Source organism: Salmo salar, chromosome 13, assembly GCF_965601325.2.
Source record: "Salmo salar chromosome 13, fSalSal1, whole genome shotgun sequence".
Classification (NCBI taxonomy): domain Eukaryota; kingdom Metazoa; phylum Chordata; class Actinopteri; order Salmoniformes; family Salmonidae; genus Salmo; species Salmo salar.
Genome location: NC_138303.1, coordinates 97842543 through 97857057, shown reverse-complemented (window position 1 = coordinate 97857057; position 14515 = coordinate 97842543). Strand labels below are relative to the sequence as shown.

Sequence of the window (14515 nt, the reverse complement as noted above, 5' to 3'; positions counted from 1 at the left end):
ATAGAATTACATGTAATTACTCTTTGTATGATAACTAGTATAAACTATATTGATTGTGCACATTTTCAAAAGTATACAGGATTTGACTCTTATTCTGAAGGATTCAAAAAAAAATCTGTGACCCTGACGTACATAGTTATTCTTGCCAGACTCACAGCGGTAGAACATAGAACAGCGGGAATAATTAAGTTTGAGGAGTCAGGCAACAGCATCAGAGCAAGTCACTCCCTCCTCTTACCATCAGAGACCTGCTCAGGTTACTGTTTCTGGAACACATTTGTCTGAGTAATTCAGCAATGATGGCAATAGGTATTGATCCAGAAGTTGATGCTTTGTGTTTGCCTATTCTCCCTTTTTCTCTCCCTCTCCCCCTTTTGCTCTCTGACCCTGTAGTTGAGGATATGTCAGAGGAGGATTTGCAGGAGAAAGCACTGAGCTCAGCCAGGCTCTCTCTGAGTGGGAAGACAGAGTTAGAGAGAGCAGCCGTCTTACATCAGCACATCGGCAGCAGAACCATGGGAGACATGGTCATCGAGACCTTCACACCCAACCCTGGTAAGAATCAGAGTATAAAGCTATATGGATGACATATTTAATGAATATGATGCTGTACACAAACCAATGCATTATTATTTGTTGGTGTGTAATAATACTAATACATGTGGTGTGTGTGTATAGGGAGATGGGATGTGTTAAAACATATTCTGAGATTTCAGAATGTCTGACTAAAGAAAATACAGCTGTGGTTATCAGTCTGTCAGACTTTATAGGAATAGAAACTACTAGAAACCTACATTTCTCCCCTGTAGATAAAGAAGAGGGTGAGCAGACTGGGGCAGAGGGAGAAGAGGGTGGAGGAGCCAAACCCCTAGAGGATCAACCAGACGGAGGGGTCCTACTGAGGGCCCTACAGAGGTCAGTGCCGAGGGCACAGAGGTGGCTCCAGACTCGCCCTCCAAGCAGCTTCCAGACCAGATCTCCTTCTTCAGTGGAAACCCCTCAGTGGAGATAATCCACGGCTTCATGCACCTCTACAAGACCAAGTGAGTCTCTGTTGCTATACACAACACTGAGTATGTTTACATGCAGACTAATAATTCGATATTAAACTAATTATGGCATAAGGCCGAGTATGGCTTTAGACATGTAAACACTTTACTCTGCTTTTCTTAATCGGCATAAAGTCAAAATCTAAGAAAGCATACGCCGTTTAAAACACTGGTTTTCTGAGCAATCTTTCTTATTATTAGGATGTAAACACAGGTTGAAATATCAAAACGAACTCTGAACCAACAATATTAATTTGGGGACAGGTCGAAACACAAGAAAACATTAATGGCCATTTAGCTAGCTAGCTTGCTGTTGCTAGCTAATTTGTCCTGGGATATAAACATTGGGTTGTTATTTTACCTGGAATGCTCAAGGTCCTTTTTTCTGGATCTTTGTAGAATTTTGACCTATTTTGAGTCACACAAAATGGTGTGTTCTCTACTCAAACAATTAATCCACAGATAAAAGGGGAAATCTAGTTAGTTTCCAGTAATCTCTCCTCCTTCTGTCTTCTGTGGATTTTATATGGCAGTTGGCAACTAACTTTAAGGTGTATTACCACCACCAAGTGGACTGGAGTGTGAACATCAGTTCATTTTTCAATCACCAATATGCGCATATGCTCCTAAAAGACTGAGGAGATGGGAGAGGCGGGACTTGCAGCACGTCATGCGTCAAGTAGAACTAAGTTCTATTTTAGCGCCTGGCTACGCAGACACTCGTTGACGCGCGCTAGCAGTTTGGATGAAATGATTGAATAACATGTATGTGTACACAACGCAAGTGGTGTGGTCAGCATGTTACTGTGAGAGAAAAGGGGAACAGAGTGTCTGGCCAAGGTGTGCTGAGTTAAGGTGAACAAAAGGTCACTTGTAAACATCATGGAGACCTGGTAGAGAAGAACTGCTACCAGAGCGCTCTACCGCGAAGACAACATTCTAGTCGTCCGTTTTGAGTTTTTACTCTGTTCAGAAACTAACAGTGCTCATTGAGTCTGAACCCATTGGCTTTATATTTCCATTCAGTAGGCTTGGGCGGTATCCAGATTGGGATATTCGGTAATATCGGCACTGAACACGAGGGGCGCTACTTTCAAACCCCACGGAGCCTCTAATTCGAAGGTTAGCAATGCTAACAAGTACATGTAAAATCCCATAAAGTTATACAAGTAAGTAAAAAATGCTAGTCAGTTTGCTGCACACTCAAAATAAATATTAAACGGCAAGGCTCTTGATCCAGGAGGGGATTCTCTGCTGTTATCAAGAGAAGCTTAATTTGGCAAGAAGCTAACCAGCTAGATAACTACTAAATTGGCAAACCAAATGTACAATTGCAGAGCATTTAGCACATTTTAAACAGTTAACTTAATAGTTACAATATTTAGTTTAGTTGTGAATTCCATACTGTAACTATGGTTGAAAAACCATCTGGCTATTTCCAAATATCCCCCGGTATACATTATATCACCCAAGCCTACCATGCAGTAGACATTCTGTACTATATCCTGAGCGACTACAATATACCAAAGATATTGTTTATTGAAAAGATTTCTCACTGGCAATATGAGGACGTGCGTCGCAGTGCCATGCTGTGTATCCTGACCGTCCCCTCCACCATGACAAGCCACGACCTCAAGAAGTTTGTGGCACCATTTTATGATGTCATGGAGCACATGAAGATCATACGAGACTCCACCTCTAACCAGTACATGGTGCTGATCAAGTTTAGTAGCCAGGTGAGATGAGTAAGATCATACGAGACTCCACCTCTAACCAGTACATGGTGCTGATCAAGTTTAGTAGCCAGGTGAGATGAGTAAGATCATACGAGACTCCACCTCTAACCAGTACATGGTGCTGATCAAGTTTAGTAGCCAGGTGAGATGAGTACGATCATACGAGACTCCACCTCTAACCAGTACATGGTGCTGATCAAGTTTAGTAGCCAGGTGAGATGAGTAAGATCATACGAGACTCCACCTCTAACCAGTACATGGTGCTGATCAAGTTTAGTAGCCAGGTGAGATGAGTAAGATCATACGAGACTCCACCTCTAACCAGTACATGGTGCTGATCAAGTTTAGTAGCCAGGTGAGATGAGTAAGATCATACGAGACTCCACCTCTAACCAGTACATGGTGCTGATCAAGTTTAGTAGCCAGGTGAGATGAGTAAGATCATACGAGACTCCACCTCTAACCAGTACATGGTGCTGATCAAGTTTAGTAGCCAGGTGAGATGAGTAAGATCATACGAGACTCCACCTCTAACCAGTACATGGTGCTGATCAAGTTTAGTAGCCAGGTGAGATGAGTAAGATCATACGAGACTCCACCTCTAACCAGTACATGGTGCTGATCAAGTTTAGTAGCCAGGTGAGATGAGTAAGATCACAGAACACTGCTGTTGTTGTATCTGAAAGTCTGCTTAGAAACTGTTTTTAGAATTATTCACATTATTACTCCGTCTCTCTCTGTCTCCCCCTTTCACTCTCCAGGCTGATGCAGATAGTTTCTGCACAGCGTGTAATGGCCCTACGTTAAACTCCATAGAGTATGCAGTCTGTCAGCTGGTCTATGTGGAGAGAGCTGAGGTCATCAAGTCTGAGCAGGTACAGTATGTACACCAGTACCTCTAATGACTGTCTGAGCAGTGCACTTGAGGACATAGATTTTAATAATTTCTCTCTCTCTCTGTCTCTCTCTCTCACCCTCCCACCCCCCAGGGCACCGGTCTTCCAGTGATGGAGCTGACAGAGCTCCCTAAGTGTACCGTGTGTCTGGAGAGGATGGATGAGTCAGTGAATGGGGTTCTCACCACACTCTGTAACCACAGCTTCCACAGCCTGTGTCTGCAACGCTGGGAGGATGCCTCGTGAGAATATACCAGCACACACACGACTCACAGCATGACCCTGAGTTAATTTCTCTGTCTATCATGTGCTGCAGTTTTAGTCCTTTTGTGAGCAATATGGCATTGTGTTTTAGCATGGGGACAATAGAAGTGGTAGCTACTGTGCATTTGGTGTTTTTATGTGTGTAAAGGTGTTGACTGGGTTGTATTGACTGTTGTGTTCCAGGTGTCCTGTGTGTCGGTATTGTCAGACCCCAGAGCCTGTAGTGGAGAACAAGTGCTTTGAATGTGGAGTTCAGGAGGTAAACATTATTTACACACTATAATCAACACTACATACATTTGCATACGTCTACAGGTACTCTTGTTGTTTACAGTTGCTAATGTTTTCCCTCCTACGCCCCTCCCCCTGGGTAATGTTTTCCCTCCTATGCCCCTCCCCCTCCAGAACCTTTGGATCTGTCTGATCTGTGGTCATATCGGCTGCGGTCGCTATGTCAGTCGTCATGCCGACAAACACTTTGAGGAGACGCAACACACGTATGCCATGCAGCTCACTAACCACCGTGTCTGGGACTATGCTGGAGGTACAGGATACTGTGGAGGGCTAGGGGCAAGATTACCGACTTCTGTCTCTATACAGTGAGGGAAAAAAGTATTTGATCCCCTGCTGATTTTGTATGTTTGCCCACCGACAAAGAAATGATCAAACTATAATTTTAATGGTAGGTTTATTTGAACAGTGAGAGACAGAATAACACCAAAAAAATCCAGAAAAACGCATGTCAAAAATGTTATAAATTGATTTGCATTTTAATGAGGGAAATAAGTATTTGACCCCTCTGCAAAACATGACTTAGTACTTGGTGGCAAAACCCTTGTTGGCAATCACAGAGGTCAGACGTATCTTGTAGTTGGCCACCAGGTTTGCACACATCTCAGGAGGGATTTTTTCCCACTCCTCTTTGCAGATCTTCTCCAAGTCATTAAGGTTTCGAGGCTGACGTTTGTCAACTCGAACCTTCAGCTCCCTCCACAGATTATCTATGGGATTAAGGTCTGGAGACTTGCTAGGCCACTGCAGGACCTTGATGTGCTTCTTCTTGAGCCACTCCTTTGTTGCCTTGGCCGTGTGTTTTGGGTCATTGTCATGCTGGAATACCCATCCACGACCCATTTTCAATGCCCTGGCTGGGGGAAGGAGGTTCTCACCCAAGATTTGACGGTACATGGCCTCATCCATCGTCCCTTTGATGCGGTGAAGTTGTCCTGTCCCATTAGCAGAAAAACACCCCCAAAGCATAACGCTTCCACCTCCATGTTTGACGGTGGGGATGGTGTTCTTGGGGTCATAGGCAGCATTCCTCCTCCTCCAAACACGGCGAGTTGAGTTGATGCCAAAGAGCTCCATTTTGGTCTCATCTGACCACAACACTTTCACCCAGTTGTCCTCTGTATCATTCAGATGTTCATTGGCAAACTTCAGACGGGCATGTATATGTGCTTTCTTGAGCAGGGGGACCTTGCGGGCGCTGCAGGATTTCAGTCCTTCATGGCGTAGTGTGTTACCAATTGTTTTCTTGGTGACTATGGTCCCAGCTGCCTTGAGATCATTGACAAGATCCTCCCGTGTAGTTCTGGGCTGATTCCTCACCGTTCTCATGATCATTGTAACTCCACGAGGTGAGATCTTGCATGGAGCCCCAGGCCGAGGGAGATTGACAGTTATTTTGTGTTTCTTCCATTTGCAAATAATCACACCAACTGTTGTCACCTTCTCACCAAGCTGCTTGGCGATCGTCTTGTAGCCCATTCCAGCCTTGTGTAGGTCTACAATCTTGTCCCTGACATGCTTGGAGAGCTCTTTGGTCTTGTCCATGGTGGAGAGTTTGGAATCTGATTGCTTCTGTGGACGGGAGTCTTTTATACAGATAACAAACTGAGATTAGGAGCACTCCCTTTAAGAGTGTGCTCCTAATCTTAGCTCGTTACCTGTATAAAAGACACCTGGGAGCCAGAAATCTTTCTGATTGAGAGGGGGTCAAATACTTATTTCCCTCATTAAAATGCAAATCAATTTATAACATTTTTGACATGCGTTTTTCTGGATTTTTTGGGGATTTCCGAAAAGTCCGAATTTCCGAAAAGTCCGAATTTCCGAAAAGTCCGAATTTCCGAAAAGTCCGATTTCCGGTCCGTCCGAAAAGTCCGTCCGAGTCCGTTTCCTAAAAGTCTGATTTTCCGAAAATTCGGAACCAAGTCGAGCCGAAAAGTCAGATTTTCCGTCGGAAAAGTCAGAGTCCGTTTTCTCTCACTGTTGAAATATACCTACCATTAAAATTATAGACTGATCCTTTCTTTGTCAGTGGGCAAATGTACAAAATCAGCAGGGGATCAAATACTTTTTCCCCCCACTGTGTGTGTGTATGCATATATATATACACTGCTCAAAAAAATAAAGGGAACACTAAAATAACACATCCTAGATCTGAATGAATAAAATAACCATTAAATACTTTTTTCTTTACATAGTTGAATGTGCTGACAACAAAATCACACAAAAATAATCAATGGAAATCCAATTGATCAACCCATGGAGGTCTGGATTTGGAGTCACACTCAAAATTAAAGTGGAAAACCACACTACAGGCTGATCCAACTTAGATGTAATGTCTTCCCCGTAGCCTTCCCCGTAGCTCAGTTGGTAGAGCATGGTGTTTGCAACGCCAGGGTTGTTGGTTCGATTCCCACGGGGGGCCAAGTACGAAGAAGAAAAAAATTGTATGAAATGTATGCATTCACTACTGTAAGTCGCTCTGGATAAGAGCATCTGCTAAATGACTAAAATGTAATGTAAATGTAAATGTCCTTAAAACAAGTCAAAATGAGGCTCAGTAGTGTGTGTGTGTGGCCTCCACGTGCCTGTATGACCTCCCTACAACGCCTGGGCATGCTCCTGATGAGGTGACGGATGGTCTCCTGAGGGATCTCCTCCCAGACCTGGACTAAAGCATCCGCCAACTCCTGGACAGTCTGTGGTGCAACGTGGCGTTGGTGGATGGAGCGAGACATGATGTCCCAGATGTGCTCATTTGGATTCAGGTCTGGGGAACGGGCAGGCCAGTCCATAGCATCAATGCCTTCCTCTTGCAGGAACTGCTGACACACTCCAGCCACATGAGGTCTAGCATTGTCTTGCATTAGGAGGAACCCAGGGCCAACCGCACCAGCATATGGTCTCACAAGGGGTCTGATGATCTCATCTCGGTACCTAATGGCAGTCAGGCTACCTCTGGCGAGCACATGGAGGGCTGTGCGGCCCCCCAAAGAAATGCCACCCCACACCATGACTGACCCACCGCCAAACCGGTCATGCTGGAGGATGTTGCAGGCAGCAGAACGTTCTCCACGGCGTCTCCAGACTCTGTCACGTCTATCACATGCTCAGTGTGAACCTGCTTTAATCTGTGAAGAGCACAGGGCGCCAGTGGCGAATTTGCCAATCTTGGTGTTCTCTGGCAAATGCCAAACGTCCTGCACGGTGTTGGGCTGTAAGCACAACCCCCACCTGTGGACGTCGGGCCCTCATACCACCCTCATGGAGTCTGTTTCTGACCGTTTGAGCAGACATGTCATTTTGCAGGGCTCTGGCAGTGCTCCTCCTGCTCCTCCTTGCACAAAGGCGGAGGTAGCGGTCCTGCTGCTGGGTTGTTGCCCTCCTACGGCCTCCTCCACGTCTCCTGATGTACTGGCATGTCTCCTGGTAGCGCCTCCATGCTCTGGACACTACGCTGACAGACACAGCAAACCTTCTTGCCACAGCTCGCATTGATGTGCCATCCTGGATGAGCTGCACTACCTGAGCCACTTGTGTGGGTTGTAGACTCCGTCCCATGCTACCACTAGAGTGAAAGCACCGCCAGCATTCAAAAGTGACCAAAACATCAGCCAGGAAGCATAGGAACTGAGAAGTGGTCTGTGGTACCCACCTGCAGAACCACTCCTTTATTGGGGGTGTCTTGCTAATTGCCTATAATTTCCACCTGTTGTCTATTCCATTTGCACAACAGCATGTGACATTTATTGTCAATCAGTGTTGCTTCCTAAGTGGACAGTTTGATTTCACAGAAGTGTGATTGACTTGGAGTTACATTGTGTTGTTTAAGTGTTCCCTTTATTTTTTTGAGCAGTATATATTATATATATCTCAACTACAATGTATATAAAACGGGGATGTGAGAAATATACAATTACATTTTAGTCATTTAGCAGATGCTCTTATCCAATGTGTCATACAGGAGCAATTAGGGTTAAGTTCCTTGCTCAAGGACACATCAACATATATTTCCCCTCGTCGGCTCTTGGATTCAGCGACTTTTCCGTTACTGGCCCAACGCTCTTAACCGCCAGGACACCTGCCGCCCAATGTGCAATTGTTCTTAACATTTAAAGTGCCATTTAAAAAAAAAAAAACATTTTAATGACAAGAAAAAGTAATAAAATGACGTGAATTCACAATTCAGATATGATCCTGTTTATGACCGCTATGGGGGCCAATGCAGTTCAATCTACCTGGCTACCAGACAGCGCTCAACTTCCTGCTGTCCCCTACCCCTTTTTCGACATGGCATCTTGTAGTCTGGTTCTAGATATGCCATCAGGGCAGTGAAGCCAACATCCTCTACCATTTGCCAATGGCTGCATATCAACTGCAATCATTTCTGTAATCAGCGCTGTGATTTTCTCACTCCGTCCCTTATCTGCTGCCAGCAACTGGTTGGGTCACAGTGACTCCCTTTCAGATGGTTAAGCATTGAACCTGTACTGTCACAGTGACTCCCTTTCAGATGGTTAAGCATTGAACCTGTACTGTCACAGTGACTCCCTTTCAGATGGTTAAGCATTGAACCTGTACTGTCACAGTGACTCCCTTTCAGATGGTTAAGCATTGAACCTGTACTGTCACAGTGACTCCCTTTCAGATGGTTAAGCATTGAACCTGTACTGTCACAGTGACTCCCTTTCAGATGGTTAAGCATTGAACCTGTACTGTCACAGTGACTCCCTTTCAGATGGTTAAGCATTGAACCTGTACTGTCACAGTGACTCCCTTTCAGATGGTTAAGCATTGAACCTGTACTGTCACAGTGACTCCCTTTCAGATGGTTAAGCATTGAACCTGTACTGTCACAGTGACTCCCTTTCAGATGGTTAAGCATTGAACCTGTACTGTCACAGTGACTCCCTTTCAGATGGTTAAGCATTGAACCTGTACTGTCACAGTGACTCCCTTTCAGATGGTTAAGCATTGAACCTGTACTGTCACAGTGACTCCCTTTCAGATGGTTAAGCATTGAACCTGTACTGTCACAGTGACTCCCTTTCAGATGGTTAAGCATTGAACCTGTACTGTCACAGTGACTCCCTTTCAGATGGTTAAGCATTGAACCTGTACTGTCACAGTGACTCCCTTTCAGATGGTTAAGCATTGAACCTGTACTGTCACAGTGACTCCCTTTCAGATGGTTAAGCATTGAACCTGTACTGTCACAGTGACTCCCTTTCAGATGGTTAAGCATTGAACCTGTACTGTCACAGTGACTCCCTTTCAGATGGTTAAGCATTGAACCTGTACTGTCACAGTGACTCCCTTTCAGATGGTTAAGCATTGAACCTGTACTGTCACAGTGACTCCCTTTCAGATGGTTAAGCATTGAACCTGTACTGTCACAGTGACTCAATTCCACCTTGCAAAGTTTGTATTTAATTGTAACTTAGAATAACATCCTCTAATGCACCTGGCTTAAGCTACCTGAAGCTTTCTTAAATCACAGTTATATAGGCAGACATAGGAAATGGCTACAGATAGTGGAAAGCAAACCCCCGTCTTGAGTCAATACTGCCATCTAATGGTAAACATAAATATACCAGGTTACTACAACCACCTTCTCATGGGACTTTCTCAGTATTGCCATACAGGACTTCGCTGCTGTCCCTTCCCTGTCTTACTCTCTTACATTTTTTGGAACTGTTAACGACGATGCCGACGTGCGGAGCGATTTATTTCCGTGGTAAATCATTTGAAAGATGCATATCTCCTCCTAACGTTACAGTATTGTTGCATTAGGTATCTGTTAAATAGAGTTCCCTTTATGATGGGGGTGATCGACACCTGTTAGTGGTAGTTTTGTGATAACTGCACTGTGATTTTCATTTTGTGAAAAAGAAAATAAAATATTTTATCTAAATGTTAACGATCCCAATGTCGTTTAAACGTTCTCACCACTAATATAAAACCCTGTGTGTAGCACTGCAACAGTGCTTCACTGATGTGTGTGTGTGTGTGTGTGTGTGTGTGTGTGTGTGTGTGGTGTGTGTGTGTGTGTGTGTGTGTGTGTGTGTGTGTGTGTGTGCGTGCGTGCAGATAACTATGTTCACAGGCTGGTGGCCAGTAAGACTGATGGGAAGATGGTTCAGTACGGGTGTGAAGGAGAAACCTGTCAAGAGGAGAAGATAGACACTCTGCAATTAGGTGTGTGTGTGTGTTTGACTCCCTGTTTTTCATTCTAAAAGTGTGATACCTATTAGTTAACATGGCAAACAGCTGTTACAGCAGATATCTCAGCCAGAATGATGTAACCTCTTCCTGCAGTATTCTCACCTGCGAGACAGCTGGAGTCCCAGCGTATTTACTGGGAGAATAAGATTGTTCACCTGGAGAAGGACACAGCAGAGGAGGTCGGATAAGAATCATTACTGCATGTCTGAAATCATGTCTCTATCTATCCATTCAGCTAAATACCCGATTCAGTGTTTGTGTGTGTGTGTGTGTGTGTTTCAGATCAACAGCATGAAGGCCAAGTTTAAGGAGACCATAGATCGATGTGATAACCTGGAACGTCGGCTGGAAGAGCTGGCCAAGGACAAACAGAGCATGGACAGGAAGTAGGTCGATCCTCTCACACTGCAGGCAGCTGTCAATCATCCTGACACAGTAAAATATTACAATCTGACTGTGGCCATAGTCATGTTGTACTGTAGGTGTTCATTTTCTCTCTCTCTCTAAACTAGTGGGGAGAGACGTTATCTGCTATTGAAAATCGGTGTGTCTTGGTAGCACCATCTTTGTCTCCCCCTCCTCCAGGTGTGGTCAGTTGTCGACCCGTGTGATGAAGCTTGGTCAGGAGCTGAAAGAGGAACAGGAAATGAACCGCTGTCTGAGAGCCAATCAGGTTCAGCTACAGGCCCAGCTGGCTGAAGATGAGCACAAGGCTAGAGAGACTGGTGAGTCTGGGGGAGGGAGACTAGAACCTAATTCTGGGGGAGGGAGAGACTAGAACCTAATTCTGGGGGAGGGAGAGACTAGAACCTAATTCTGGGGTAGGGAGAGACTAGAACCTAATTCTGGGGGAGGGAGAGACTAGAACCTAATTCTGGGGGAGGGAGAGACTAGAACCTAATTCTGGGGGAGGGAGAGACTAGAACCTAATTCTGGGGGAGGGAGAGACTAGAACCCTCCATTGTGGACGTAGTCTCTATCTGGGAGTTAAATGGATGACAACATTTCATCTCATCTCTTTGATGCCTTTAACCTCTCTTTCCCTCCTCCAGGCGAGCGTAAGGACGGGGTGATAGCAGAGCTCCAGGAGCAGCTGAGAGATGTCATGTTTTACCTGGAGACTCAGCAGCAGATAGGTCTGCCTCCAGAGACCAGGACTGAGATACAGGAAGGACACCTCAACATAGGCGCAGCAGCCACTCCTGCCCCAGGACCCTCCACTGCCATAGGCCGAGGCCGCAGGGGGCGGTCCGAAAGGGGGAAGTAGAGAAGACACAACCAGGAAGTGGAGAGAGGGAGAGATGTTGGTCTTCACTAATTACCACAGCCACAAAGTCATAAACCCTGCCTATTTCTACAATTTCTCTTCTTAAAATGTGATTTTTAAACCTAGCCTTAACCACACTGCTAACCTTATTCCTAACCTTAAATGAAGACCAAAAAGCACATTTTTTGTTTTCATAAATTTTCTATGATATAACCTATTTTGACTTTGAGGCTGTGGTAAAACCAAAGATGTCAGATGCCTGAAATGACCCACCAAAATTACATTATTAAAGTGTGTGAGCGTGCGTGTTTGCAAAAGGACTTTGGCTCCTTAGACAGTACTCTAAGAGGATGGGATCAGAAGTTGGGTGTATATCTCTGCTTCAAGATGCTGACTTTGCTCTTCTCCCTCCATCCTTCTATAAAAAATGCAGTGTTTTATTTTTCACCTTGTTTTCTTCCTGAAAGGAGGAGAGATTCATGTGAATAAGGAAGTGAGAAGTGGATGAATACCTCATGTTTGAATGCTTTTCTAAATGTCCAGTCACTTTTTGTAGGTATGTGTGTTGTTATAAATGGGTTTAGAAAGTCTGCTTCTGAGCTTCACTACCAGCTGTTTGGCAGCGTTTGTCATCTATATTTTATATAACATCTGATTACAATCTGTTCTCAGGAAACGGCATGACTAGCGTGAGAATGTATTTTTTTTCATTTAGATAATTTAATATGTGACAAAACAAACTGAACATCACTTTATCTGAGAGATTAAGTCAAGTGCTGAAATGTTTAATTTCTCAATTTAGAAATGACCTGTCAGAGCTGTAGACTTAACAGACGGCCACAGGTATATGTGGCTGATGCTTTGGCATTCCTACACTGATCTGAGATGTGCACCTGACATCGAGGGTTGCTCTATTGCCTGGGCCAAGTCATCTGAGCAGTCATGCAAGTTAAGCCTAAAGTTCCACGTTGGGCAGGTGATTTTTAACAAAAAGTTAAAAAAAAATAAAACTGCAAAGAATTCCAGTAGCTTAAGCTGATCTTTCTGGTTCCTCCCCATTATTTAAATGAAAGACGTATAGCAGTCGGGCAAGTTGAGCCTGTTCTACTAATAAAAACCAAAATACAAACAATTCCAGTAGTGATCTTTCTGGTTCCTCCCCTATGTGTAGGTGAAAGACAATATATGGCACTTCTGTGTGTAAATAGCTAATTTACATTTTCAGGCAAGTGATTGGGCAAGTGCCTTTCAGACTTTAATGTCAATCCCTGTAATACAATACTCTACAAATACAATATCATACAACAGTTTGACTCCTGTTTCCCTGCACTTACCTGTGTGTATCTGTATTGCCTATACACTGCACTACTGACCAGATCCTGGTAAGCTGTGTACATGCGTGTGTTTGTGTTGTGCTCAGTGTGCTCAGTACAGCTTTCCACTATAATATAGCATCAATATTGTCATAGCATGGTATTGTATCTAGGTCAACACAGATGTTGGAATAGTACACAACAGCAGCAGAATCCCACCTTTAGCCTAATGTGAACATGTCTTATTTCATTTTACCTTCCTGAATGTCAACTTCCAGCAGTTCACTGTGTTTTTTGTATACATGTTAAAGTGCTCAATAAATGATGTTACCATTTGTACTCGGGGTGATGGTTTTAAAAGTTCCTGAATGAAGGTTCATGATAGTCAAAATGAAGACTTCCTAGAAAAGGCCTATTTTTAAATAATAATTTATTTACCACCCACACCGGTTACCCAGTCATTTCTGTGTGATGTCTGTGTAAAGGGAAGTTAAAGATGGTAAACTATGCTATAAGTCACTTTAAAGAGAGTAAACTATAAGCTGTGAGTCATAGAGAGAGTTAGGGCTGGGGTATTTTTCTCCCCGCTCCGAGGGGGGGATTTTTCGTTGCGCCCTGCTGACGAGTATTTCTCTCATTCAGCAGTCATAAAGGCCTAGAGCACTAATTGAATGTAATTTTTATAAACATTTTGATATTTTTTAGCAGCACCCCTAAATCCCCTGTCTATGGGCTGGATTCAATCCGTAGCTCCAAAGATCAGCGTTGTAGGCCGGTGGAAATTTAAAGGTCATTTTTGATTGAGCCGGAAATGCAGCGTTTACCGTGAATGCAGTCTCTGAAAAAAGTATGGTTGCTGAGGGTGAGCGAACTATAATACAGAAGCTGTGGTTCTTTCATTGTTGATGGACACATATAAACAAGGTGTGGTAAACTTTATAGGAAGATATTTCAATATCATAATTCATGTCGGCCGATTCAGATTTCAGAAAGGTAGACTTAACATTAATTTAAGTCAATAAAATATGTACTTAAGCATAGGCGTCATGCCCATAGGGGGCACAGGGGCACATGCCCCCTCAGATTAGTCCTGTATAAATATATATATATATATATACAGTGTATTCGGAAAGTATTCAGACCCCTTGACCTTTTCCACATTTTGTTATGTTACAGGCGTATTCTAAAATGTATTACATTTAAAAGAAATCTTCATCAATCTACACACAATACCACATAATGGCAAAGTGAAAACAGGTTTTTAGAAATGTTAGCAAATTTATATAACAAAAAAACTAATAGAAATAGCTTATTTACATAAGTATTCAGACCCTTTGCTATGAGACTCGAGTTTCTACAACTCGACTGGAGTCCACCTGTGGCAAATTCAATAGATTGGACATGATTTGGAAAGTACAGTGCATGTCAGAGCAAAAATCAAGCCATGAGGTCAAAGGAATTGTCCGTAGCACTT

General features: G+C 43.7%; 1 protein-coding gene across 1 annotated transcript; it reads left to right on the top strand.

Annotated features, from left to right (window-relative positions):
- Positions 1 to 209: 209 nt before the first annotated feature.
- On the top strand, positions 210 to 13380 carry LOC106568275 (BRCA1-associated protein). The gene is made up of 9 exons (XM_082960480.1): positions 210 to 555; positions 810 to 1043; positions 3547 to 3660; positions 3775 to 4204; positions 4351 to 4489; positions 10327 to 10434; positions 10555 to 10847; positions 11047 to 11186; positions 11514 to 13380. The coding sequence occupies exons 7-9, from the start codon at positions 10663 to 10665 to the stop codon at positions 11726 to 11728; spliced, it is 540 nt and encodes a 179-aa protein (XP_082816606.1). The 5' UTR covers positions 210 to 555; positions 810 to 1043; positions 3547 to 3660; positions 3775 to 4204; positions 4351 to 4489; positions 10327 to 10434; positions 10555 to 10662; the 3' UTR covers positions 11729 to 13380.
- The last annotated feature ends 1135 nt before the right edge of the window (positions 13381 to 14515 follow it).